Source organism: Chiloscyllium plagiosum, chromosome 5 (genome assembly GCF_004010195.1).
Source record: "Chiloscyllium plagiosum isolate BGI_BamShark_2017 chromosome 5, ASM401019v2, whole genome shotgun sequence".
Lineage (NCBI taxonomy): Eukaryota > Metazoa > Chordata > Chondrichthyes > Orectolobiformes > Hemiscylliidae > Chiloscyllium > Chiloscyllium plagiosum.
In genome coordinates, this window is record NC_057714.1 from 82,095,847 (window position 1) to 82,121,868 (window position 26,022).

General features: G+C 41.0%; 1 protein-coding gene across 1 annotated transcript in view; it reads left to right on the plus strand.

Annotated features, from left to right (window-relative positions):
• Positions 1 to 26,022, plus strand: part of gpr158a (G protein-coupled receptor 158a) — a 674,726-nt gene that overhangs the window by 434,356 nt on the left and 214,348 nt on the right. The window contains exon 4 of the mRNA XM_043690479.1: positions 9,952 to 10,166. Within this exon, the coding sequence (XP_043546414.1) occupies positions 9,952 to 10,166 (215 nt within the window). The remainder of the gene's footprint in view (positions 1 to 9,951; positions 10,167 to 26,022) is intronic.

Here is a 26,022-nt window from a genome sequence, read left to right on the forward strand (position 1 = left end):
GAATGATAGCCCTTGTAGGGCCAGCACCAGCAGGTAGGGGAGTTGCATATGTAGTCAGTGGGAGAGCTGCAAACACAGTGGGTAGAGTTTTAATCAGTCATATTGAGGAGATGTTTGTCAAAGTCGGTCAGGGGTGTGTGGCAATTACAGCGATTCCTGACGTTGTTGATCGTTCCTAGTGTTTGTTTTCTGTGGTACGGTCTTTGCTGCAGACTTGCTAAGGTGAGGGGACTTAGAAATGTAGCTGGCTTCCCCTCAGTGAAGGATGCCATTGACTACACACATGCCACACTAAAAAGGCCATTTTACAATGCTGCAGAATTCATCAACAGAAAGGGTTTCCATTCGATTAAAGTGCATGAGATCATATTTTTACTGTATCCTGGAGATGTGTGCCCTATTCTCTGGCAGCTGACACCACTTTTACTCCAGGAGCACATGTGTATCTGGTGCATTTCAGGGTCTACCAGACTTGCAAAGCTGGTTGCTAAGGGAGAAAGGCTATCCATTGCAACCAATGTTGATAACACCACAGTGCAATCCCCTGGTTCATGAGGAGCACAGATATAATGTCCCCCATGTTTTGAGCACAGCCATGGTGGAACAGATGATAAGGCTGCTGAAGACACAGTCCCATTGCTTGCATTGTCTGAGATGGCCCTCCAATATATCCGGACAGACCCATAGAGTCATAAAGCATGGAAACAGAGAGACCGAGGGTTTCAGGTGCATAAAGTTTTGAATTTGAATTACATACAGTTAGGGTGGTTAAGAAGGCATTTAGCACACTTGCCTTCACTGCTCAGGCCGTTGAGTACTACATAGGAGTTGGGATGTCACATTGAGGTTGCACAGGACATTGGTGAGGCATCTTCTGGTGGCCAGTTCTGGTCACCCTGTTATAAGGAGGATATAATTAAACTCTAGGGGGTTCAGGAGAGATTTGCTAAGATTTTCCTGGGAATGGAGTGTTTGAGTTGTGGGGAGGGGTTGGGTAGACTGGGATATTTTTCACTGGAACATAGGAGGTTGAAGGGTCATCTTATAGACATTTACAAAATCATGAGGGGTATAGATAAGGTGAATGGTGGGTGTCTTTTCCCGATGTTGGGGCATTTCAAGAATAGTGGGTGTACTTTTCAGGTGAAAGGAGAAAGATTTAAAAAGACATGAGAGACTTTTTTTTACACAGAGAGTGGTTTGCATGTAGAATGTACTTCCAGAGGAAGTGGTCGATGCTGGTACAGTGACAGCATTTAAAAGATATTTAGGTAAGTACATGAATAGGAAATGTTTGGAGGCATATGGGCCAAGTTCAGACAGGTGGGACTAGTTGGTTTGGGATTATGGTAGCCATGGACTCGTTGGAGGGAAGGATCTGTTTCTGTCCTGTATGACTCTACTTGTTTATTATCTTTTGGGGAAAGACATTAAAAATAAATGGCTCCTTAATATCTAAGGAGCAACTCTTGCAATCTGTTTTTAACTTACCTTAATACCTGAATTTGAATATGTTGTTACTTACATTTTACAGTGAATAATGCAGTAAAATACAGTGAAAAGCTTCAAGTGTTACCATAATATGGCACCATTTTGAATAGTTTAAGCATAAAAACAGTAAAAAGATATAACTGTAACAGAGTCCACCTTCATTCCGCTGCCTTCCCACCATGAGTCCTGAATCAGTTCACCAGTAATAGGACACCAGTGCTGCCACCCCTCCTCCACCAGCTCACTGCTGTCTGTGCTGCACCCACCATGGCAGGAGGCTTCATTCTTTAGAGACATCATCTCCTCGCCGCTGGGCCCACCTTGCTGGTGCTGCCACCAAGTCCCATGCTGAACCCATACTCACCCCACAACCAGCTGCTGTCACTGCCTCGCCGATAACCAGAAGTCCTTGCTCCAGGCCCACCACAACCAAAACCAGGATTCCCTGGCTTCGCTGCCACCTCAATGATGCCAGGAGTTTCTGAGTGGGTGTACCGATGCTGTCGCCACTGAAGCCGCTGCTTCACCAACACAAGGAGTCCCAATCTGATGCTCTTACTTACCCAAAATTTTAAAATAACTCAAATTTTGTAAACGGTCAAAATATCCCAAACTGTGTCATCACTGTCAGTTAAAAGTAAGTCAATGAGAATGCAGTTTCTTTCACTGGCCATCTTAGAGTCCTATAGCATGGAGACAGGCCCTTCAGCCTAAACTGGTCCATGCCGACCAAAATCTCCATGCATGCTAATCCTATTTCCCTGCCCTTGGCCCATATTCTTCTAATCCTTTCCTATCCATGCATTTGTCCAAATGACTTTTAAATATTGTTTATGTACCCGCCTCAACCACTTCTGTTGACAGATCATTCCATATGCGTACCACTCTCTATGTAAAAATGTTGCTCCCAAGGTTCCTTTTTATCTTTTTTCCTCTAACCTTAAACTGATGCCCTCTAGTCCTTGATTCCCTTTGTAATCTTAGGTAACTTTCTTCACTGTGCACTATACCAGCAATCTTGGTGTCATCTGCAAACTCACTAACCATGCCTTCTATATTCTCATATAAATCATTTATATAAATGACAAAGTAATTTGCTTGTATTTTCTTAGCGAAGAATCTCTCGTCAATTGTGTTGCAATATTTGATCTTTTAGTAAAGAAAATTAAGAGGAAATTGTGTGCCATAGGCCTTTATTTGGAAATAAGCTATTTTCTGTGTAACTTGATTTAAAAAAAAGATTGACAGCTTTGTCTGAGAATATGGTTCAAAATGTTGTAAAAACAGCATTCACTTTGTTTTATTTACTTACCACAGCTGTCAGGAGGCATGCCATGTTCTATTTACTTGTTACCATTTTCATATCAAAGATGAGGCATAACACTTGAATGAAATGTGTGTGATCATGACTGCCACTCTGCATGTTTAGCTTACAATGAACTTACACATCAGTCAGCTCGTCAACTCATAACATTTTCCCAAGCCAGTTGTTGTCAGTGCTGAAGTGATCACTCCCACCACTAACTACAAAGAAAGCTGCCTCCAAAGATCTGGCAATCTTTGTGGTGCGGATTTCACCTTTCTTAATTAGTTTCATTCCAGTGTAAGATGTATGGCAGGATATTGTGAGTCCAGTAATGTCGTCGATACCAAGCATACCAAGTAACCAATTACTTTGAAAAGTTGACAGATAGCAAACCAGGCAATAAAACCTACTGATCATCTTTCAGTTTTGAAGCATTTTAGTAAACAAAATAAAGGTCAGGAAATATGCATAGGATTAAGGTAATAGAACAAATGTCATAAACCTGTTTTAAAGATTTTTTTTGATATAATGGAGGTAGCTAATATTTCGCAAATATAAAATTAAGTTTTCATGGCCCAGAAAAGTTGTAACAATGAATTATTATTCCATTAAGTATACCTCATTCATGGAGGCATAACTTTTCAGAAGTTTTTCCAACAAGACTAATAGCGTCTGGAATAGAAATTAATATTAAATGGTGTGATTTAAAGGTTTCCATCTGTTAGAATAGTATGCTGTGTGGAAGACAACAACTTTTGGATTTACTTCTTGCATTACCATATATGCAGTTAAATGCAGAAATCTAGATGTTGCTTTCAGTTTCACAGTTATAATGGCAGTCAACACTAACAGCTTTGGTGTCACTTAGAATCACCAAAAAATGGAACAAGTATCCTTCACAAAAACGAATATGTGATCTTGGTAACAAGGAAGTAACATCTTTGCAACCTTAGGTTATCTTATCACACAAGTAGCTTTTGAACAATGTAGTTCAAATACTACATATGAAGACAAATTACTACAGGACAGACTTGCTGAGAATTATCTATGATTGACACAACTTTGTATAGAAACTTTTTGAGCCAATTAAAGTGACTTAGCTTTCTGATAAAGGTTATTTGATCCAACCCTAAGTTCATTTCCAGGAGAGTTATAATGCTGCAGATCCACACAGCACTTCTATCCAATATGCCTCTTTTTCTTTCATCTCCTCACTGTTTATTTGGGAGTTGCTGAAAAACTGGTTGATTCATCTTCTCTATGTCAGTTACCCATTCCTTTTCCAATCTCACTGTGTTTTAGTCCCTTGGACCATATCTTTCCATCTAGACTTAGATCTATCTCTTCTTCTTTGACAGTCCCACCTCCACCATTTGTCTCACCATGTTTCCACTCTTGCTCTATAATCGTTGACCATGTCATTTTAATTTTTCTCAGCTCCTTTCTATCATGTTTCCTCATGGACTCTATGATACACTGGTTGCTGATTTTGACCTTTCACATTATTCCACTGACCCTTCTCAGCAACTGCAGCTTGTAGGGCCAAGACATCTTTCTTTTCTTCTTGATATTGCCTAAGTTTCTGCACTGTAGAGCAAGACCTGTCTCACAACCTGCTTGGAGATGCTTCCTTTTAGTTTCTGTGATACCTTTTTATCACGTAACACTCATCTGCTGTTTTTCCAATGAGTCCAACTAGACACAATTCATTGCTTAGTTTTCATACTTCCATCTTCTTTCACCACTCAAGTTAAAACTTTAAAACTACTCAATTCTTCTGAACCTTCACTCTGATCCTCTTCTCTCGCTGACACTGGAAGTCCATACATTGGTTCTCTCCCCTTTAAGGTCCCTCATCACATCCTCTAATATTGCAGCAGTGTCAATGTTGCCTCACTGCCAAACTAGAACACTGCTCGATGTCCACCATTCATATTACTTGTCACTGGACTATTAATCCAGAGGATGAGGCTAATCCTCTGGGTTCAAATTTCAATGATAGCTGGTGAAATTGAAATTCAGTAAATCAAATTTGGAATTGAAAATGAGGGCAGGATTTTCCCCACCCAATTTGTGGTGGAGAAAGTGGCTGGAAGGGCAGGTAATTGGACAGGTTGGCATTGCAGAGTGAAGAGGGAATAGACAAAGAGACAGAAACTATGACTCAACCATGTAATTAAAACTAGAGTGCAGCTATCATCAGAAAATGCAGAACAAGCAGAGTGGTTTTTATTGGCAAAATGTAAGAAGGTCATTTGTAAAAACAATCCTTTATTATGTGTGCAATGACAGACACAGTATCTTTTTTTTGATTGAGAGTGAATTCCTAACCCACAAAGGACATACTCGGTTGTGACAAAAGAGCATAATTACGAGAAGGATGTTTCAATTCTATTGGATGACCTTAACCAATGTTGATTGAAAGATGGAAATGAACTACACCATCGGACATGTATAACAGTAACAAAATCTAACTGGTTTAAGGGAGCTTATGCGTGATACTTGGATAAATGTGATGTATCCCCTTTGTATATGCTCAAATAAATCAGTGAACACATTTACTGAGGCCTTGCTTATGTCACCTCAGCAGATGAGTGTTATGTAATAAAAAGATATCACAGAAACTAAAAGGAAGCATCCCCAAGTACGTTGTGAGGCAGGCCTTGCTCTACAGTGCAGAAACTTAGGCAATATCAAGTATTAGAGCCCACCAGAGTGCGGTCCGAAGCTAAAGGCAGCACTGCTTTGTCCTCTTTAAACAGACCAAGTAGGGGTTTGTAGAACGTTATTGTCATAAATTTTCATCCATAAAGGAACTTTCTGGCTCCAAATATGACCAACAATCCTTCTGATTTCTGCCTCTACTTTTGCGAGTAAGGCAACTGCCACTGGGTGAGCCTTACAGGATTGTGAAATTGCTTCCTGATCAACATGGAAGGTTGTCTTGGCTCCTCTGATAGTCCCTAGACTTCCTGGAAGACTTCTGGGTATTCAACTAGGACTTCACTCAGTCACTTTCTAAGTGAAAACATTTGAGCCAATCTAAGTAAATCTCTCACAACCAATTTTGTCCCATCAAGCTTGGGCCTGAACTTTAACTACAATCACAGATAACTGAACCAGCTGCTTTTCAGAAGAGACCGGAACTGAAGTTGTACATTTAATCTGTAAAGTGTCTCTGATATGGATTATCAGTGTAACTGACATTTTCTGCAAATTTAAGGCTTGCAGTCCAGGCGAATTTTGTTAAAAACTGCAATCACTGATACCACCGTGCCAGTATCAACCTCCATTAGAACAGGGTGACCATTTAACCAGATGTTTGTTTTGATTGGTTCAGGTTTTGATGTTGCTAAGCTATTTAGCTCTTCCAAATCAGACGTAGGTGAACTTCCCAGAGTATGCATCCTCCTGAATATTATAAGTGATCTTACTCAGTTTAGGTCCAATCGAATGCTTTAGCTGTCTCGAGTCTGCATGCTGGCAGCAACTACAATGGCTTGCAAGTCAGGATCTTAAAGAAAATTTTAACTGTTTAGTTGAGGCTTGGCTTTGCTTTGGGATTTTGCTGTGGGCTGACCTAAAATCCCTCTGTTTAGGATATGAACTGAGTGAGGCTATACAATTTCCTGTACTCGAGTGATGCTCCCCAAACTCAGTGAGACTGGCAAGGATGTTTACTTCCATTGCAATACCTTGTGACCCATTTGCTTCACTTGCTGCATTTTCCAAGTACGTTGTGAGGCAGTTGGAGTGCTGTTTGAAATCTAGTTGGCCTTGAGCTAGTGGGTGCTTTTGTGTAGTTACATCATTAATCTCACATACCAAACGGTCTCTCGGCATCTCATTCAGAGTTAAACCAAAGTCACACCTTCTGCCTGTCGTCTTAATCTAGTCAAGAACCCCAATACAGCTTTCCCTGGTTCTCGATTTGCTGAGTAAAAGTGAAAATGTCTCAGTACTAGAGGAGGCTTGGGGTTGTAATATTCATGAAATAAATCCATCAACTCTTGAACAGTTTTAGTAACTGGTGCCTCAGGGAAAGTTAGGCTCCTAATAACTGAAAAAAGCTGCAACTTTACCAGGAGAATTACTCTTCGCTTTTCATCTGCCACAATGTTGTTTGCCTGGGAAAAAAAAAACACATTGTTTCCACATACTGGGCCCAGTACTCAATGGCAGGATTGAACAAGTCAAGATTCCCAAACAAAAGCATGATGTCAGAAATGCTTACCCCAACTCAAACATAACTGTTGCGAGAGTTTCTTCAGGAACATGCTTCACTCTCGTTGCCACTGAAATAAGTCCACAGAGTCCAGTATCCTGTCATCAAGTTGCCCTTTATTTATACATGAGCAGTCCTTGGCTCGAGTACTGCCTGTTCAGAGTCAGCTGTCAGAGTGTCAGCATCTTTGACACTCCTGTTCTTATCTGTCAGCCATGGCTCCCTGATTGGACCGGATTAACAGCCCCAATCAGGGAACTAATGTTTTATGAGGTCCGCCTGGCTGACCTCATTACAATCACTGTAGTCCCTGCTGTCATTTCCACGTGATCCCTAAGCCCAGAAACTATTCCAGGCAATAGCTACCATTCTTGCCTCCGATCCTCCTTCTGAGGATCGAGCAGAAAGTATCCACTCGTCTGCAGTGGTGCTGCCAAGTTCTGGCAATGTTGGCAGCAGGTGGGACTCCCTGCACTGGCTTCCGAATTATTGCAGAAATTATGCCAGCAGTTACTCAGCCTGCCAGATTATATTTGCTTTTTGAATGAGGTTAGCTGCGGGTTTCTTTCCACCAATTGTTCCCACTTTTGGATTTAGTCTGTATATGATAAAATTCTACCATTAACTTCAATAATAGCAGCATAAAACCATCATCAGTTATTGCAAAAATCACATCTGGTTTATTAATTTCCTTTATGGAAGAAAACTGCAATCCTTACCAAGTCTGGCCTACAGCAATGTGGTTTATTCTTAGTTGTCCTCTGCTATGGCCCAGTAAGGCACTCAGTTCAAGGTCAATTAGGGATGGTACTAAATGCTGGCTTTGCCAGAAATGCCCACTGCCCATGAAAATATGGAAAAAAAATGCTATGAGGCCTGGAAACTGGGTAGGGGCTGCTGGTACAGAAGATCAAATGGGCATGTAACCCCACTTGACCTCTGTTCTGAAGAAAATGGTTCCTTAAATATTGGGCACAGTATTTATAGTCTCATTCTATCATTGAAAGTACTGATCTAGGTTAAAACATTTGGGAGCTGAAAAGAAAATTCAGATGTCAGCGGTAAAATCAACGTGTTTGGCTGGCCTTATCAATCACAGTGCCAATCTAGTTTGATATTTTTTCTATAACTTAATGATTAAATTTACCTTTGTAGTCTTTTCCAGCCAATTCCATCAAATCCTGCAGGAAAGTTTTATAGTTTTACTTTTAATCCTCAGGAGACTGGTTCAATGATGATGTGATCAGACATGTGAAATTTGTGGACAGTTTTAATTCCAGGAAGCATTGAGGTCAGTCAATGCTGTAAATGTCAAAGTGCTAGTCACTGCAGATGTGCTCAAATTGTAGCTGATGGAGAGTCTGTACTACTGTAATACCTTCCCAATTCTGTCCATCAGCCTAATGCAGTTTTGATACTTGATACATCATAAAATTCACCAACGATAACACACTATTTTCATTACATATTTGAGCGCACTATGATATCCTGTGGGTTGGCATGTATATAAAAAAAATTGGAAGTTCTCTTAATGTGACAATGTCTGGTTAATGTCACAAGTATTATGTTGATTGATGCAGCTGGACTGGAAATTAGTCCGTTAACATAGCTCACTCGAAGCCAACACATTAACAAATTTCTGTGTAACAGAATCGTTGACCCTTTCCTTTTATATGTGCGAAAGAACTTGACAAAGCTGACAGCTGACAGTATTTTCTTATCTTTCAATAATTCTTTGTGAGGATGTGTCATGAGTATTGGGCAAGAAGTTAATGTATAAAATTCAGTATGGTTATGGGAGAAAGCTGTGTTTGACAGTTATGAACTGACAACGATGATCCAAGTCAGAAGTGGCATCATGTCTCATCGTGTCAAACTAATTGACATTTTTTTTACTTGACATCATTTTTTGCAAAGGTATCAGTATGTGAATGAATGAGACAATTATCTGGACATGGCTCTGGAGGCTTTACTACTTAACAACTTAAAATTACAACTGACAACATCAGATGTGTTGCAATCTCTTGGCAACATGTACGTTTCTTATCCGAATTGGATTGTTGTCTGACTACAAACCTCTTTCATGCATAATTAGCGAATCAATTAGTAGTATATAAAGTTGCAAGATTATAGTCAACAGGAAAGTCTGGATTTTCTTGTATATTGATGTCCCTGATGGTGTCATATAAGTTCTCTTAAGATGGTGGAGGTGTTTCTTTGTCAAAAACCTTGTATAATTTATTTCAAATTACACATCACAATTACTAGTCTCTGTATTTTATAAAAATACCATGTTATAATTTGCAAATCTTAAATTACCAGTCAATGGAAGCCATGCTACCCTAACCAAATTATATTTTGGGCCTGCTTTCAATTGGCTAGCAGTACTCATTTCAATATCATTTTCCACTCACTATAGATGTTTCTGTCAGGCAATGCAGCCTGGTATCGAAATTAGATTCACACCCTGCCCATTTTACACTGGAGGACATAATATGGCAGACAGCATAGGCACACTCATTCTGTATAGAAAGTACGCACCCATATTGGATTGGGATTCTCGGTAGTTATTAAAGCATACAGCAGAAACATTATATCCATCTATACATTCAGGCCAATGCTAGAAGTATTCTGAACTAATTTAACTCATCTAATTATGGACCAAATTATAGTTGAAATTAGGCATAGAGTTAATCCACACTTTGGGATTAGAAACAGATGAGATAGGAGCAGGAGTCCCCTCCATCATTCAATTGGTATCACAACTGGTCTTCAGCCTCAACAGCACTTTCCCACTGTATCCCCACAGACCTTGATGTCTTTTAATATCTAGAAATCTTTTGAGCTCTGTGTTGAAAATACAATTGTTTGGTTCGTACATTGTCTGCTCATAGAAGCCTAAAAGCCATTACCTTGTGGTATTTTGCAGGCAAGGTTAAGCAGCATGCCATTTCCCAGGGTTACCATGGAAGTGAATATGAGTGCCTTCCCTGCAGGAATGGATGCAGCTCATGTCAAGATGACAGTCCCTGTCATGCAGAGGAGGACAAGCATCTGCGCGTTGCCATCGTTGCATTCCAAGCTTTCTGTATGCTGTTGGATTTCATTGCAATGCTAGTGGTCTACCATTTCCGCAGGTGTAAGGTAAATATTAAGTCTCTTTAATTATATTGAAGCTGTAATGAAGGTATTAACAAAAGTCTGTATTTCAAATTGCAGTGAGGTAAGAAAATCAGGGGGACAATTCTACCAGAAATATTGTTTCCATGACTATGCTGAACTTCAGAGGGCCCAGATTAGGAGCCTCCTTTGGATCAATGGTAGTGTACCTACCCCTGGGATCAAGAGGCCTGCATTCAAGTTCTACCTGCTCCACTGGTGTGTAATGACATGTCTGAACAGGCTGATTACAAAAACAGGTTAAAATTTCAGAAACCATGCCCAATCCAGTGTTGGACCAGGTACTTTAACATCAGTGGCACTTGATAGTATAGGGTCAATACTGCGCCACAGAGTAACAGGAAAAGGGTTCAGACTAGTCATTACATTTCATGTCATGATGACAGAATGAAGGGAGTAGGCTGAAACGAAGTACTTCATCACTAAATAAATCAAGGAAAGAAAGTTAAGAAGTAACTTGGCAAATTCTAGAAATAGATTTCCTGCAGTTTTTGTGCCTTTTCTTGTTAGTCATGCAACTGCATTGAAAAAGGTGGAAACTGAGAAAAACCAGGGTTTGCAAAGTCCGCTGATGTTATGAGGACTTTTCGCAGTTTATCCAAATGTCAGCCATGCTTGTGTGGTATCGTTTTTGCTTTTCAGTCAGAGGTTTTGTGGCTCAAACCACATTCCAAGGACAATGCATACATTCTGTCAGCTGGTAATTCAGTTCACGACTGGAAGTGTGCAGCATTGTCAGCAATGCTATCATTCAAATGCACACAACTGTAAGAGTGGGAGATGCAGAATGCTGTAACTTGCCTAGCTGAACCCTTTACATTTGGTTCAGGTGGCTCCTTCTCTTGGCACTTGAAAAAATGAAAGTGGAATGCACTCTGCAATGGTCAGTGCTATATAGCCCATAAAATATAAATGCCCACAGTAATGCAGATTGCATTGTGTTACCCTGAGGTGCTGAATTTTGGACTTTTCTATGAAAGAATAACTCAGTGAGTAAGTAAGGAGATAAGCATTGATTAAAATGGGGCTTTTGAATTCACATGGCAAAACAGACATTGGATTATGAGAATTAAAATGGAGCAGGTCAAGTTTCTGCACAAATCATGAGAGGTATAGATGAGGTGATTGGCAGGTGTCTTTTCCCTGTGGTGGGGATATTCAAGACAGGGAGGCATATTTTTAAGGTCAAAGGAAAAAGATTTAAAAAGGACATGAGGGGTAACTTTTTTACACAGAGAGTGGTTTGTATGTTGAATGAACTTCCAGAGGAAGTAGCAGATGCGTGTACAGTTACCACATTTAAAAGACATTTTCTGTGTTATATGACTCTATGAAAATTGGTGCCCTGTGATATGCATTCAACACCAGTTACTGTATAATCATCAAGCTTTGTGTTGACCACCCAACTGCCAAGTTGAGTGAGACCAGATTTCTAATTATAAAGTCATTATTCTTTTCTGTATAGTACCAAGAGGATTCCTGCAAGGAAAGTCTAGGTTTATGCTGCTGTGACTTCTCTATCATTGCTCCCAAGACTTCATTCTGCACCCAATTCTTATTGTGTGTTAAAAATGAAATCTACCCACAAGGCCAACCAGCAGCTAGTTCCAAATTTTTTTTGTTCAATGAGGGATACAGTATTTTCAGGTCAGAACAATATTTATTGCCCATTTCTATTTGCTCTTGAGAAGGTGGTGGTGAGTTTTTTTCATGGATTTAGAAGGTGCTGTCTAAGGAGTCTTGGTGAATTTCTGCAGTGCATCTTGCAAATGGTGCACACTGCTACTACTGGTCATCAGTGATGGAGGGAGGGACTGTTTGTGGATGTGGTGCCAATCTAGCAGGCTGGATTTTGAATTTTGTTGGAAATCCATCTGCAGGTTGTGGACAGATTTTGGGGAGTCAGGAGATAAGTTACTTACTTTAGAATTCCTAGCCTCTGAACGTCTCTTGCAATATTTGTATGGCTAATCCAATTCAGTTTCTGGTCAATCATAGCCACCAGAATGTTGATGGTGGGAAATTTGGAGATGGTAAGCCAAGAAATATCAAAATATGATGTTTGGACTCTCTAATGTTGGAGATTGTCATTGCCTGGTACCTGAGTGGTGTCAATGTCGCTTGTCAGTCTAAGCCTGGAAATTGTTCAGATCTTGATGCATTTGGACTTACACTGCTTCAGTATTTTGGGAGTCACAAATGGTGCTGAACATTATACAACCATCAGTGACTATCTCCACTTCTGACCTTATGATTGGGGGATGATCATTGATGAAGCAGCTGAAGATGGTTGAGCCTAGGTCACGACCCTGAGGAACTCCTGCAGAGATGTCCTGCAGCTGAGATGATAGACCTCCAGCAGTCTTCCTACAGGGTTATTTTGACTCCAACCAGTGTGGTGATTTTCTCCTGATTACCTTCGACTCTCACTCTGCTCCAGCTCAGTAATACCACATTCAGTCAAATGCTGCCTTGGTATCACTCTATTACTTGCATCTCAGCTTTGTAGTTCAGCTCTTTTGACCATGTTTGAACAAGGCTGCAATGATGACAGGAGTTAAGCGTCCCTAAACTGGGTGTCACTAGCAGGTTATTGCTGAGCAGGTGCTGCTGAATAGCATTGTTAATGACACCTTCCATCACTTTACTGTTGATCGAGAGTAGACTGAAGGGGCGGTAATTGGCCAGGTTTGGATTTATCTTACTTTTTTTGAGTACTGCATGTACCTGGGTAATTTTTCACATTGTCTGGTAGATGTTAGTGGAACAGCTTGGCAAACCTACAGCTTACTGGAAGCACTAGCAAATGTGGACAGAGAGCAGACCTCATTTTACAATGTGTGATCAACTGATCATTTGCAGCCAGACACATTACTGGCTGTGAGTAGTCAGGATAATATGTAGTAGTTGAAACAACATCGGCAATGTGACAATTTTGGGCAATTCTTTGACAAGGGTGATTGCAATGTAATGCAGGTTGTACTTCCATGGAAATGATGAAAGTTTTCTCATGGCCCAAAGCAACAACTTTGCTCCGACAGATTTTATTTCATCATTCCTTTCGTTTGTGATAAGAATGGTACGCTTGGTCAGGCATGTTATAAATTGCCTTCAAATGCATTTAACAGTCACAATTTTACATTATGTTTAATTTACAATGCACTTTTAAGTAATGTTTTTTTTAAGGAGGAGCACAATTACCTTTTCTTGCTAATATTAAGTCTGCCCCTAGATAGTGGTTTATTAGTTTGAAACATATTCTGGCAGCATGCCATAAAAAGGTGAATTAAAATAAACCTTGGGAGTCCAAATGTCATTTATGTTCAGTAAAGATTCGGAACGATAGAACTATGAATAATGTTGTGCTTGGACATAAGAAAGTTACAATTCTACATGCAAGTATGTGGATTGCATTGCATCAATGACCTCCAGTTGTATGGTGCTTTAAATACAATAATAATTTTAGGGCAATTAACAAGAGTGTTTTCAAATAAAATTTCATGCAGGGCCACATTAGGAGATGTTAGAACAGATCATTATGCATTGCTCAAATAGGAGGAGAGGTAGAGATGGTTAGGGAAGTAGATTCAGTGTATCGAGCTGAGATTGTTGAAGGCAGGGATCTCTGGACTTGTGGACTATGGTCCCTTTGTTGCTCAGTACTCCCTAGGGACTCTGTCATTCGTTGAATAAAACCTTCCCTTATTAGACCTCCCAAAATTCATCATCTCACACTTTTAAGCATTAGCTTCATCTGCTGTTACTCTGTTCAGTTTACCAGTTGATCAATGACAGAATGTAGCCTTAGACCATCCTCCTCATTATCAACAACATCACCAATTTTTGTGTTATTGCCAAACTTACTAATTATACCTTCTGCATTCACGTCCAAGTTATTAATTCTAAGTCTTGCTGCATCAGTGCTTTTTTGTCTGGTTTTTATTTAATTTTCGATTCTTTTTCCATCCTTTTCAATTACAAAGTCCCATGTTTTCCTTTTCCTGCCCTTTTGAAATTTCATTTCTAACTGCTTTGTCTCTTTTTCCTGTTCAAAGCATTTAAATTCAACTATCAATGACTCACTATTTGTAATAGCTAGCATCTATCAAACTTCTACAAATCCAACTGCTGTGCTAGTATTTCAATTATCTTTGCCTTCTTAGTTTTTGTATGGAATTATACCCATAATTCCTTTGACAATTTACACTGTCTATACCTCTCATACCTTTGTACATCTCAGTTGGATCCCCCCTCACCATGTTCTCACACTTAGAGGAAGGTCAATATGATTACTTATGGAATTCATGAAAATCTGTGGAGATACACCAGGGTATAAAAGCTTAGCCAGACATGATGTGGGTATAGAAAACGATGTTCTTGTTGTTTGGGCAAGAAGAAACAAGCTCAGGTGAAAACAAAGACTCAGTACACATTAGAAATCACTTGATTGAACCTCAATTAACTGGTGAAGATGTCTTCAGAATGGTCAGTAGCACACGGAAGCTAAGACCTGTCATTTGTTGGTTGGTGTCTTTCTAGCCAGAATGTGTGAGTACATTGATTTTTACAAAATAGGAGGTGAATTAATTATCAAATGTTTTCCTGTCTAATATATAGGCTCTTATAGAGTGTTCTTTATTGTGCGGTTGAATGGTTCAACACTATCGTTTAATTTGTGTGTTGTCATTTGGCGATGAATTCTATAATTTGCTTGGAGCTCTCTGAACTGATTTGAAATAAACAGTAGCCCATTTTCTGTCGTGATAGTGTTTGGTTAACCCTACTTTGTGAATAACTTGTTTAGAATTCCATGACTCTGAAGTGGTTGTTACAGAGTTTGTTGCAATCATGTATGGCTATTTGCAATGTTAGCTATGATCAGCAAGCAGAAAAAGTTGATTTCTATGGGGCTACATGCACCTCTCCAAAAACACCAACTTGGCATTTTGCCATTTTGTCCCATTGTCCACTGTCTATGTTTGAAATCCATGGTGATGAGTCGATTTGCTCAATGATGTAGTATGCTTCTAGTCATTGCAACTCCCGTGTCTCTTGACCATGAATTGTAAATGGCAACAACCAGTTTCATTGAACTGGTGGAATCAGTTGTGAGAAGCTTGACAGTATCCCTTAATCTCCCCAAATCCAGTAAAAAGATTGGATGCTGACCTCGATCATCTTTGTACTCCTTTGGGAACTTCAGGTTTAAATCCAAGCCTATCAAAATGTTTAGCCCCATTAGACTTCTGCCTTTAGTTACGTAGAAAATGAACCTATTACCCTGATGTCTTTGTAGCGCATTGGAACTGTGATCATTCTAAAAGTGGAAGGAATTTAGCATGGCAAATTCAATTTGGATCACTGAAGTCATGGCTTTTAACAAGATGAAAACATCATCTTAAGGAGGCATTCTGTAATTTATGGAATTAAAGTATTTTCAATTGATTTGACACAATTTAGTTCATTGGCTAGTAGACCACATGTAAAAGCTAATTGTCACAGTTCTGTCATGTCTTGTTTGATGGGCTCACCATTTCCATGACATCTCTGATGAGATGCATATCATTTGATCATCGCACCTTTTTTTGACTTGAAGTACTTTTTGAGGGCATGTACTTCAATATCAAATGTAATCGCCTCTTCTGTGAGTGGCTTGGATATTCATTAAGCCATTGTGCAAGTATGACTTTCCTACAGATCGCAGCCACACCAGACTGTATGGTTCTTTAGTGAATAAGCAGGGTTGAAATAAATGGTTCTGGAGCTGGTAAAGTTATTTTTTTTATAAGCCATCTACAACATCATTTTGGTTATGTATGTGCTTGTTTACTCTAATCGTAGATATATAATTTATTTTTGAGCTTTTCAAAGAATCTCAGAAATTACAGAATTTTGTAGACACACAGATGACATCAGCCAGAGCTCAATTCTTCTCCAGGAACTTCTCAGTTCAATTAATTCTATACTCTACACACTAGCTTGACCAATCAAGTACAGTTACAAAAATCAAAGATCTGACTAGCATAATGAAACACAGATCAATTAAGAAAGACATTGAACACTTTAAAAATTGTTGACTTTTATGTTTATTGGGTTGAAAAGCATCAATACAGGTGAAAGGACCATTATAAATGTGGAGACCATTAGAGGGGGAACTATGGTGAAGGGGGAAGGGTGTGTTGCTGATTGGGGAGGGATTAAAGTTCAATGGTGAGGCAATGCTGATTGTTCAGTCTTATCTTGTCTACCTTGACCAGCAAGTTGAGAAGTCTGGCAGAATGTATCAGTTCAAGAGTAGTTGCAGAGCTCTTCAATTCCACTAGCTAGACCCTCTCTACACTTCCCAACCTCCCCCTCCATATTAAAGCTTTATCGTGTTTTAGGAGAAACTATCAACCAATGATCACCTGGAGTTCAGAAACAAAATCAGAAATTGCAGGAAAAGCTCAGCAGGTCTGGCAGCATCTGTAGAGAGAAAGCAGATTCAGTATTTAGGATCAAGTGACCCTTCTTCAGATCATTTGGAGGTCATGCCTTTTCCCAACATTGGGCCATAGGAATCCAATTCCTCTCAATTCTGGTTGGTATGCTCAGTGTCCTGACGTACAATGCAGCCAATCAAACAGGACGTTTTCATGCTTGTAAAGGAATGTTCAGACTGCTAGCTCCTTTGCCAGGGAAATCATGCACAAGGCTACAGCATGAATATTCCAGAATTACATCAGGACTGCATGAAAAGGCCACAGATTTTCATCACTTTGTTTTGGCACTTTTTAAAATATATTTGCACAATGTCAGCACTGTTGGCAAGACTGGCATTTATGCATCATCCTTAATTGCCCTTGAGAAGATAGTGATTTGCCACCTCCTTGAACTACTGCCATCCTTGCTGTATATGTATGCCCACAGTGCTGTGAGGAACAGGGTTCCAAAATTTTGCCTCACCGACAATGAAGGAACAGCAATATGGTTCTAAAAAGAATACTGTGTGGCATGGAGCATAATTAGGTGCTGCTCTTCCTGTTCTGGATATTGATGGTTAAAGGATTGAAAGATATTGTCGAAGGAGTCTTGCGAGTGTGTTGCAGTGCATCTTGTGAATGGTTTGCTCTGTTGCTACTATGTGCAGATGATGGAGAAGGTGAATGTTTTGGTTTGTGAATGAGCTGCCAATCAGGTGGACTGCTTTGTGACATATAGGTATGAGCTCTTGAGTATTGTAGGAACTGCACTCATTCAGGAAAGTAGACAGTATTCAATCTAATTCTTGACTTGCACATTGCACATGCATAAAAATAAATGCCTCATTTTCTGTAAATGCAGAATGAATGTTTAAGTCTTAAACCATTAGTGGAATTTGTTTCTGCAGAAACTGCTTCTAAAGTGAATACATTCAGATTGGCAGCAAGGAAAGGCATATTCTTTTTCTAAAACATATTCTTTATTCTTTCAATAGAATCATCTTGATAGTGATGAAGACAGGGACACAACTGACTTATCTGAAGGTGCGATCAGAAACTTGGAGCTGCATAAACTTTTTAAACCTATTAACCATTAACAATTCTCATACTTTAGAGAATGAGAACCTAAGAACTGATGCATTAAAATGGCGTTGAAGGAAATGACTTGCATTTGTTCAATTCTAATCTGAGTTACTCAAAACCATGGAGGCTTGAATTAGACATCGCACTCTGTTTGCATTCTAAAAGGACTACTGAAGCAAAGGTTTTGATGTGACATCAACTTTCTGCCTGTCTGTTCGAGTTGTTCCTTTAAGTGATATTTTGAAAGAACCTGAATAATACTACTCATGGTGCAAATTTATATGCTTGTAGCAATCCACAATTCCACTGTGTGCACGTTTTCAAAATTAAGTTCTTGCTCTGTTTTCACTCATTTCTTTTAGACTTGTTTTCCATTCCAGCTGATCATTTTTGACTTAAATAGAAAAGCCTTTGGGAGTTTTGTAAAACTTGCTGCTGATTCAGTTTTGTAATTTTGTGTTTCCACCAAAGGTTAATTTAACCCTGAGGATGAGAATTCCTTATTCCACCATCTCCATGAATGTATGTTAACTGTGCCGTGATTTTTAGACATATATCATGATAGTTTCTTCATTCAATTTCTCTTGGCAACATACTTCTTTAAAAAATGTAAATGAATCTAATTTCTATTAAGATGAATGGCAAGGAGGCTTGCTTTATAGCTTTAGCTCAATGGGTATAATTTTGGGTGTAAAATGGTGTCTGTTGCAAGCACGTGTACCTTGCAGTGCAGGTAACGCCAGGCATCTTTGTGATGAGGTTGTTGGCAAGGGTGTTCGGAGACTGCACTGGAAGAATGCAGTGTAAATATGTTATGATGCTAATCTGTGTATAATGCTGATTTCACTATTGGTTCCATTTTCAACATCAATATTCCAACTATTGTTACCTTTTAACTTTGCAGTAGGGAAAACACTCCCCCAGTACTATTTAAAACAAAAATCATCAGCTACTTTCAGGTTAGTTGTGGCTCACTACCGGCCGAGTCTGCATTTCTAGAGACATCATTTGGTTGGCATAGTGGTTAGCACTGCTGTCTCACAGCGCCAGAGACCCGGGTTCATTCCCGCCTCAGGCAACTGTCTGTGTGGAGTTTGCACATTCTCCCGTGTCTGTGTGGGTTTCCTCTGGGTGCTCCGGTTTCCTCCCACAGTCCAACAATGTGCAGGTTAGGTGAATTGGCCATGCTAAATTGCCCGTAGTGTTAGGTGAAGGGATAAATGTAGGGGAATGGGTCTGGGTGGGTTGCTCTTCGGAGGGTCGGTGTGGACTTGTTGGGCCAAAGGGCCTGTTTCCACACTGTAAGTAATCTAATCTAATCTAATCATGATGTTTCCAGTAACATTTCAAATTGCTAAAGTCTATAGGGAGTAGTGTAGCATGTTACGAAGGTCTGTAAAGGCTTTACACTTGATCCCAGCAATTGGTATCCCTTTGCTCTGCATTTCAGTAGGCGAATAAGTAGAGGCAGTACACAATCAGATAAGAAAAGAGGGTGAGGAGCAATGTTCTCAGCAGGAGGGCATCCATTTGCTTCAGGAAACAATTCTCCTACCTCTGTAAAGAACAAAGTCTGTCACCTCAGAACTGAATGAGGAGAACAATTCACTGGCTGTCAATGTATCCATGACCATGAACGTTTTGGTGGCCATGGTGTGGAGATGCTGCTGTTGGACTGGAGTGGACAAAGTCAGAAGTCACACAGCATCAGGTTACAGTCCAACAGGTTTATTTGAAATCACAAGCTTTGGGAGTGCTGCTTCTTCATCAGGTGAAATGGAGGGAGGCACACACAGGCACAGAATATAAGACCATAAGACATAAGAGTGAAAGTAAGGCCATTCGGCCCATCGAGTCCACTCTGCCATTCAATCATGGCTGATGGACATTTCAACGCCACTCACCCGCACTCTCCCCCATCCCTTAATTCCTTGAGAGATTAAGAATTTATCGATCTCTGCCTTGAAGACATTTAACATCCTGGCCTCCACTGCGCTCAGTGGCAATGAGTCCACAGGCCAACCACTCTCTGGCTGAAGAAATGTCTCCTCATTTCCATTTTAAATTGACCCCCGTCTAGATTTTTAGATTACATTACAGTGTGGAAACAGGCCCTTCAGCCCAACAAGTCCACACCGACCCGCCGAAGCGCAACTCACCCATACCCCTACATTTACCCCTTACCTAACACTCCGGGCAATTTAGTATGGCCAATTCACCTGACCTGCACATCTTTAGACTGTGGGAGGAAACCGGAGCACCCGGAGGAAACCCACGCAGACACGGGGAGAACGTGCAAACTCCACACAGTAAGTCGCCTGAGGCGGGAATTGAACCTGGGTCTCAGGCGCTGTGAGGCAGCAGTGCTAACCACTGTGCCACCGTGCCATCTAATTCTAAGGCCGTGCCCATGGGTCCTAATATCCCTACCTGATGGAAACAAATTCCCAGCGTCCATATTTTCTAAGCCAAGCATTATCTTGTAAGTTTCTTTTAGATCTACCCTCAACCTTCTAAACTCTAATGAATACAATCCCAGAATCCTCAGCCATTCATTGTATATAGGTGGAAAGATAATGGCATGATAATTTCAGGTAGTTAAGAGTGTCAACAGTTAAGTACAAATGGTGTGAGTTAAGTGACGACAGCTGAATAACAAGAAATTGGATGACCTATGAACCGGTTGATTAAAATAGAGAGATAATGACAAATATTCAAAAATGAGATAGTGTTAGAGACAAACCAAATGTCTGGAATAACATGAGTAGGTATCAGAGTTGCATGACGAGGGTCTAACCAAAGTAACAAGTAATCAAATATTGTACAAGCTAATTAAGGTAGAGAGATAATTACAAGTAATGGTGTCAAAACAGAATAATACCGAAGATTTTACAAACACAGAACAGTTGTTGGGGTTACAGGAAAGGTGACATGAACCCAAGATCACAGTTGAGGCTGTCCTTGTGGGTATGGAACTTGGCTATCAGTTTCTGCTCGGCAATTCTGCATTGTTCTGTACCATGAAGTCCACTTTGGAGGAAGCTTAGCCGAAGATTCTAACAACAGTAGGGTAGAAAGTGTTATGAAACCGGGTGGTGCGTGTGTTCAGGGTTCTGTACCTTCTTCCCGATGGTAGAGGTTGTAAAAAAACATTGCCAGAGTGGGATGGATCTTTAAGAATGTTGGCGGCCTTTCCTTGACAGCAGGCCTGGTAGATGGATTCTATAGATGGGAGGTTGGCCTTTGTGATTGTCTGGGCCGAGTTCACCCCTCTCTCTGTAATGGTCTATGATCTTGAATGGTACAGTTCCCATACCAGGTAGTGATATATCCAGACAGAATGCTCGTGATGGCGCACCCAAACATTGGCAAGGGTATTCGCCGTCATGCCAAATTTTCTCAGCTGCCTGAGGAAGAAGAGACGTTGTTGGGCCTTCATGTAGACTCAGCATCTACATGAAGAGTCGAAGAAAGCTTGTGTTAGATGACCACTCCCAGGAGCTTGACACCCTCCACTCGTTCCACCTCTGTGCTGTTAATGTTGGGGGGGTGCGGGGGGCATAAGTACCATCCCACTGAAAGTCAGTCAGTTCCTTGGTTTTGCTGGCATTGAGAGCTGGGTTGTTCTCAGTGCACCATTTTTCCAGGTCTTCCACCTCCCGTCTGTAGTCTGTTTCACTGCCTTCGGAGATTTGACCGACTATGGTGGTGTCCTCAGCGAACTTGTAAATGGCATTAGTCTGGTTTTTGGTGATGCAGAGCACGGGTGGCTTTGAACATGCCATTTCTAAATACAGAGATGACAACAATCATAGAGTGTTAACTAGGCAAAAGTGAGGACTGCAGATGCTGGAAACCAAAGTCTAGATTACTGGAAAAGCACAGCAGGTCAGGCAGCATCCGAGGAGCAGGACAAACGACATTTCAGGCAAAAGCCCCTCGTCATCCATGGTTTGTGTGCATACAAATTGTGCATACAGATTAGTGTATTATTAATATCTGAGCCACCATGTCCAAACAGTGCCTGCTGAGTGATAAGGAATATCTACTGAGAATTGCCTCATTACTCCCAGGCACAGTCCAAACACAGATGGGCACCCTGAGGTTGCAGACCTTGCCAACAGGTATATAGCACCAGCTGAAAAGAGGGAGGTGGAGGAAGAGAAGAAGCAATCATCATATTCCCTTTACAGTCAGGAGCAAGGATATCATGGAGAGAGTGCAGAACATTCTCAAAGGGGAATGGGACCAGCAGGAAGTCATTGTACGCATTGGAACTAAAAACATAGGAAGGAAAAAGGATGAGATTCTGAAGGGAGAATGCAGGAAGTTAGGCAGGAATTTAAAAAGGAAGTTCTCAAGGGTTGTGATATCTGGATTACTCCTAATGCTATGAACTAGTGAGGACAGGAATAGGAGGATAGAGCAGATGAAGGAGTGGCTGAGCTGCTGGTGCCGAAGAGAAGGGTTCATATTTTTGGATCATTGGCATCTCTTCTGGGGTAGAAGTGACCTGTATAAGAAGGATGGATTGCATCTGAATTGGAAGGGGGCGAATATACTGGCAGGAAGATTTGCTAGAGCTGATTGGGAGGATTTAAACTAGTATGGTGGAATTGTGGGGCGGGGGAGATGGGTGGGGGGAGCGGGACCCAGGGAGGTAGTAAGGAAGGAGATCAATTTGAGACTGGTACAGTTGGGAAAAAGACTGAGTCAGACAGTCAGGACAGGCAGGGACAAAGCAGAGAGCAAGGTAGGACTGATAAATTAAACTCCATTTACTTCAATGTAAGAGGCCTAAAAGGGAAGGCAGATAAACTTAGGGCATGGTTAGGAATATGGGACTGGAATATCAGAGCAATTATAGAAACGAGGATCAGGAATGAACAGGACTGGCAGCTTAATGTTCCAGGATACAAATGCTACAGGAAGACATTTTATAAATGCATTAAGGACATAAAGGTAACTAGGGAAAGAATAGGACCCTTAAGATCAACAAGGCACCCCATGTGTGGAGCCACAGGAGATGGGGGAGACACTAAACGAGTATTTTTCATTTGTGTTATACTATGGAGAAGGACATGGAAGATATAGAATGTAGGGAAATAGATGGTAACATATTGAAAAATGTCCATATTACAGAGGAGGAAGTGCTGGATGTCTTGAAATGCATAAAAGTGAATAAATCCACAGGAACTGATCAGGTGTAACCTTGAACTCTGTGGGAAACTAGAGAAGTGATTGCTGGGCCTCTTACTGAGATATTTGTATCATTGATAGTCACAGGTGAGGTGCAGGAAGACTGGAGGTTGACTAACATGGTGCCACTGTTTAGGAAAGGGGGTAAGGACAAACCAGGGAACTAAAGACTGGGGAACCTGACATCGGTAGTAGGCAAGTTGTTGGAGGGAATGCTGAGGGACAAGATGTGCATGCATTTGGAAAGGCAAGGACTGCTTAGGGATAGTTAGCATGGTTTTGTGTGTGGGAAATCATGGCTCACAAACTTGATTGAGTTTTTTGAAGAAGTAACAAAGAGGATTGATGAGGACCTGCTGTGCTGTTCCAGCAATAAAGTTTCAGGTTTGATCTCCAGCGTCTGCAGACCTCACTTTCTCCTCGTAGATTTCGTTGAATACAGCGAGAACTGGCCATTAGGATATAGAACTAGCTTTAAGGTAAAAGACAGAAGGTGGCAGTTGAGGGTTGCTTTTCAGACTGGAGGCTTGTGACCGGTGCTGTGCCACAAGGATCGGTGCTGGGTCCACTGCTTTTCATCATTTATATGAATGATTTGGACATGAGCATGGGAGATATAGTCAGTATGTTTGCAGATGACAACAAAATTGGTGGTGTAGTGGACAACTACTGGCTGAGAGTGGCAGCTGGAGGTTAATTTAGATAAATGTGAGGTGCTGTATTTTGGAAAAGCAAATCAGAGCAGGACTTATTCACTAAATGGTAAGGTCCTGGGGAGTGGTGCTGAACAAAGAGACCTTGGAGTGCAGGTTCATAATTCGTTGAAAGTAGAATCGCGGGTTGATAGGATAGTGAAAAGGAGTTGAGTATGCTTTCCTTTATTGGTCAGAGCATTGATTATGTAGCACAATCCCGATTCCTCTCGCACTGAATATTATACTTGACTATAATGCTCAACTAAAACTGCCACCCCAAATCTGAATCAATAAACCAACCAGTCAACATCCATATGGAATGCAACTAAAAATTCTTGTGTAACTTCAGATAGTGAGGTGCTCCAGGGCACAGCACACCATCATTCTCTTAACACATGTCTCCCATCCATTTCCTCCCCTTGGACTGCTATTCAGTATTACGTGAGGGGCAGACTTCGGACTGGCAGATTTCACTGGGTGAGACTGCAGATGGTCTCACATAACTGTGGCCTGGAAGGCCCAGCATCAAGCTTCATGAATGTGCAGCAATCAGAGCTGATTGGCTGTAGTCAGTCAAGAGCAAGGATTTTGGAGCATAAATAGTGGAATAGCGGTACAGAGCAACAACCATTTCCTCGGGCACCAGTTCAGGAAGGCGAACCATATGTTCGAAGGTAGATTGCAAAACTGCCATGATAACGTGAAAGTCCCTTTGAACACCAGTATCCACAGCTATGATGAACTTGTGTGGCAACTTTAGTGGCTTTCCTCTGCTTTTACTCTGCAGGACTGAAACATTAGGTAGATTGTGCTGCAGTGCAAGCTGAGGCATCGGCCATGCTTCATTGTTCGGTGTGAAAATGTACTCATGAGTTGGCATCACCATCAAGTTGGAAAGAATGAGCTCTACACTGTTCAAAGTCCTCTGCCAGATTTCTCAATTCTCTCACCCAATGATTACAGGCCTAATGGTGGGCTTGCCAATGCACTGAGTGTTCCTTTCTGGATCCCCTTCTATACATTACCATTTCAAAGTCCTCATCTTCTCTACAACTGGACTTACATTTAACTTTGCCCTCTTGCAGACTGACACCATTGTCCTGGCTGCATCCAGTTACCTGGTGACTTGTCATATGGAAATTCCAACTCTCTGCTATTCTTTTAAACATCAGTTTATGAGTCGGTGGCTGTGAGTGTGTGTTTCAGTTGTGATGTTTCTTTGTCATAAGTTTCTTTTTTCCTTTGCATTTCACAGTCCTGTACTGACTGGCTTAGTGGCAATCTTCAGGTACGTTCATAAAAGAAGCTACAAGGGAAGAGTTGTAGTGAAGGAGGCAAGGAAAATGAAGAGATGCATTCGGAAATAAATCAGAAGAAAGTTTTTGATAAAGGCATGGGGTGATATGAGAAAAAGCATTCGGTTGTAACATACAGTTGTTTTCAGTCCTTTCAGCCTAACCATTGGCCACAGTCTCTGAGATTGCCACTTTAGTATTGGCAAGTACCATCCTCATCTTTAGAATTAGGTCATGTAACAGTGCTTGTCGTCAGTTATATTATCCCTTGTTCTGTCAGAGAGGCATTGTGTATGGGTTTGGGTGATACAGTGCCAAGATTGCACAATGTGTCCAAGATCTGAGGGTTATAGCAGAAGAACATAAGAACTCGGAGCAGGAGTAGGCCACTTATATTCAATAAGATCATTTGTGGGCGGCACGGTGGCACTGTGGTTAGCACTGCTGCCTCACAGCACCTGAGACCCGGGTTCAATTCCCGCCTCAGGCGACTGACTGTGTGGAGTTTGCACGTTCTCCCTGTGTCTGCGTGGGTTTCCTCCGGGTGCTCCAGTTTCCTCCCACCTCCAAAGATGTGCAGGTCAGGTGAATTGGCCATGCTAAATTGCCCGTAGTGTTAGGTAAGGGGTAAATGTAGGGGTATGGGTGGGTTGCGCTTCGGCGGGGCGGTGTGGACTTGTTGGGCCGAAGGGCCTGTTTCCACACTGTAATGTAATCTAAATCTAATCTAATCATGGCGGATCTTTTTGTGGCCTCAGCTGCCCTTACCCACGCTCTCACCGTATCCCTTAATTCCTTTATTGTTCAAAAAAAAGGCTACCTTAGCCTTAAGAATATTGTAATCTAATCTAATCTAATCTAATCTAATCATGGCAGATCTTTTTGTGGCCTCAGCTGCCCTTACCCATGCTCTCACCGTATCCCTTAATTCCTTTCTTGTTCAAAAAAAAGTCTACCTTAGCCTTAAGAATATTTACTGAAGTAACATCAACTATACTTCACTGGGCAGGGAATTCCATAGATTCACAACGCTCTGGGTGAAGAAGTTCCTTCTCAACTCGGTCCTAAATCTGCTTCCCCTGATTTT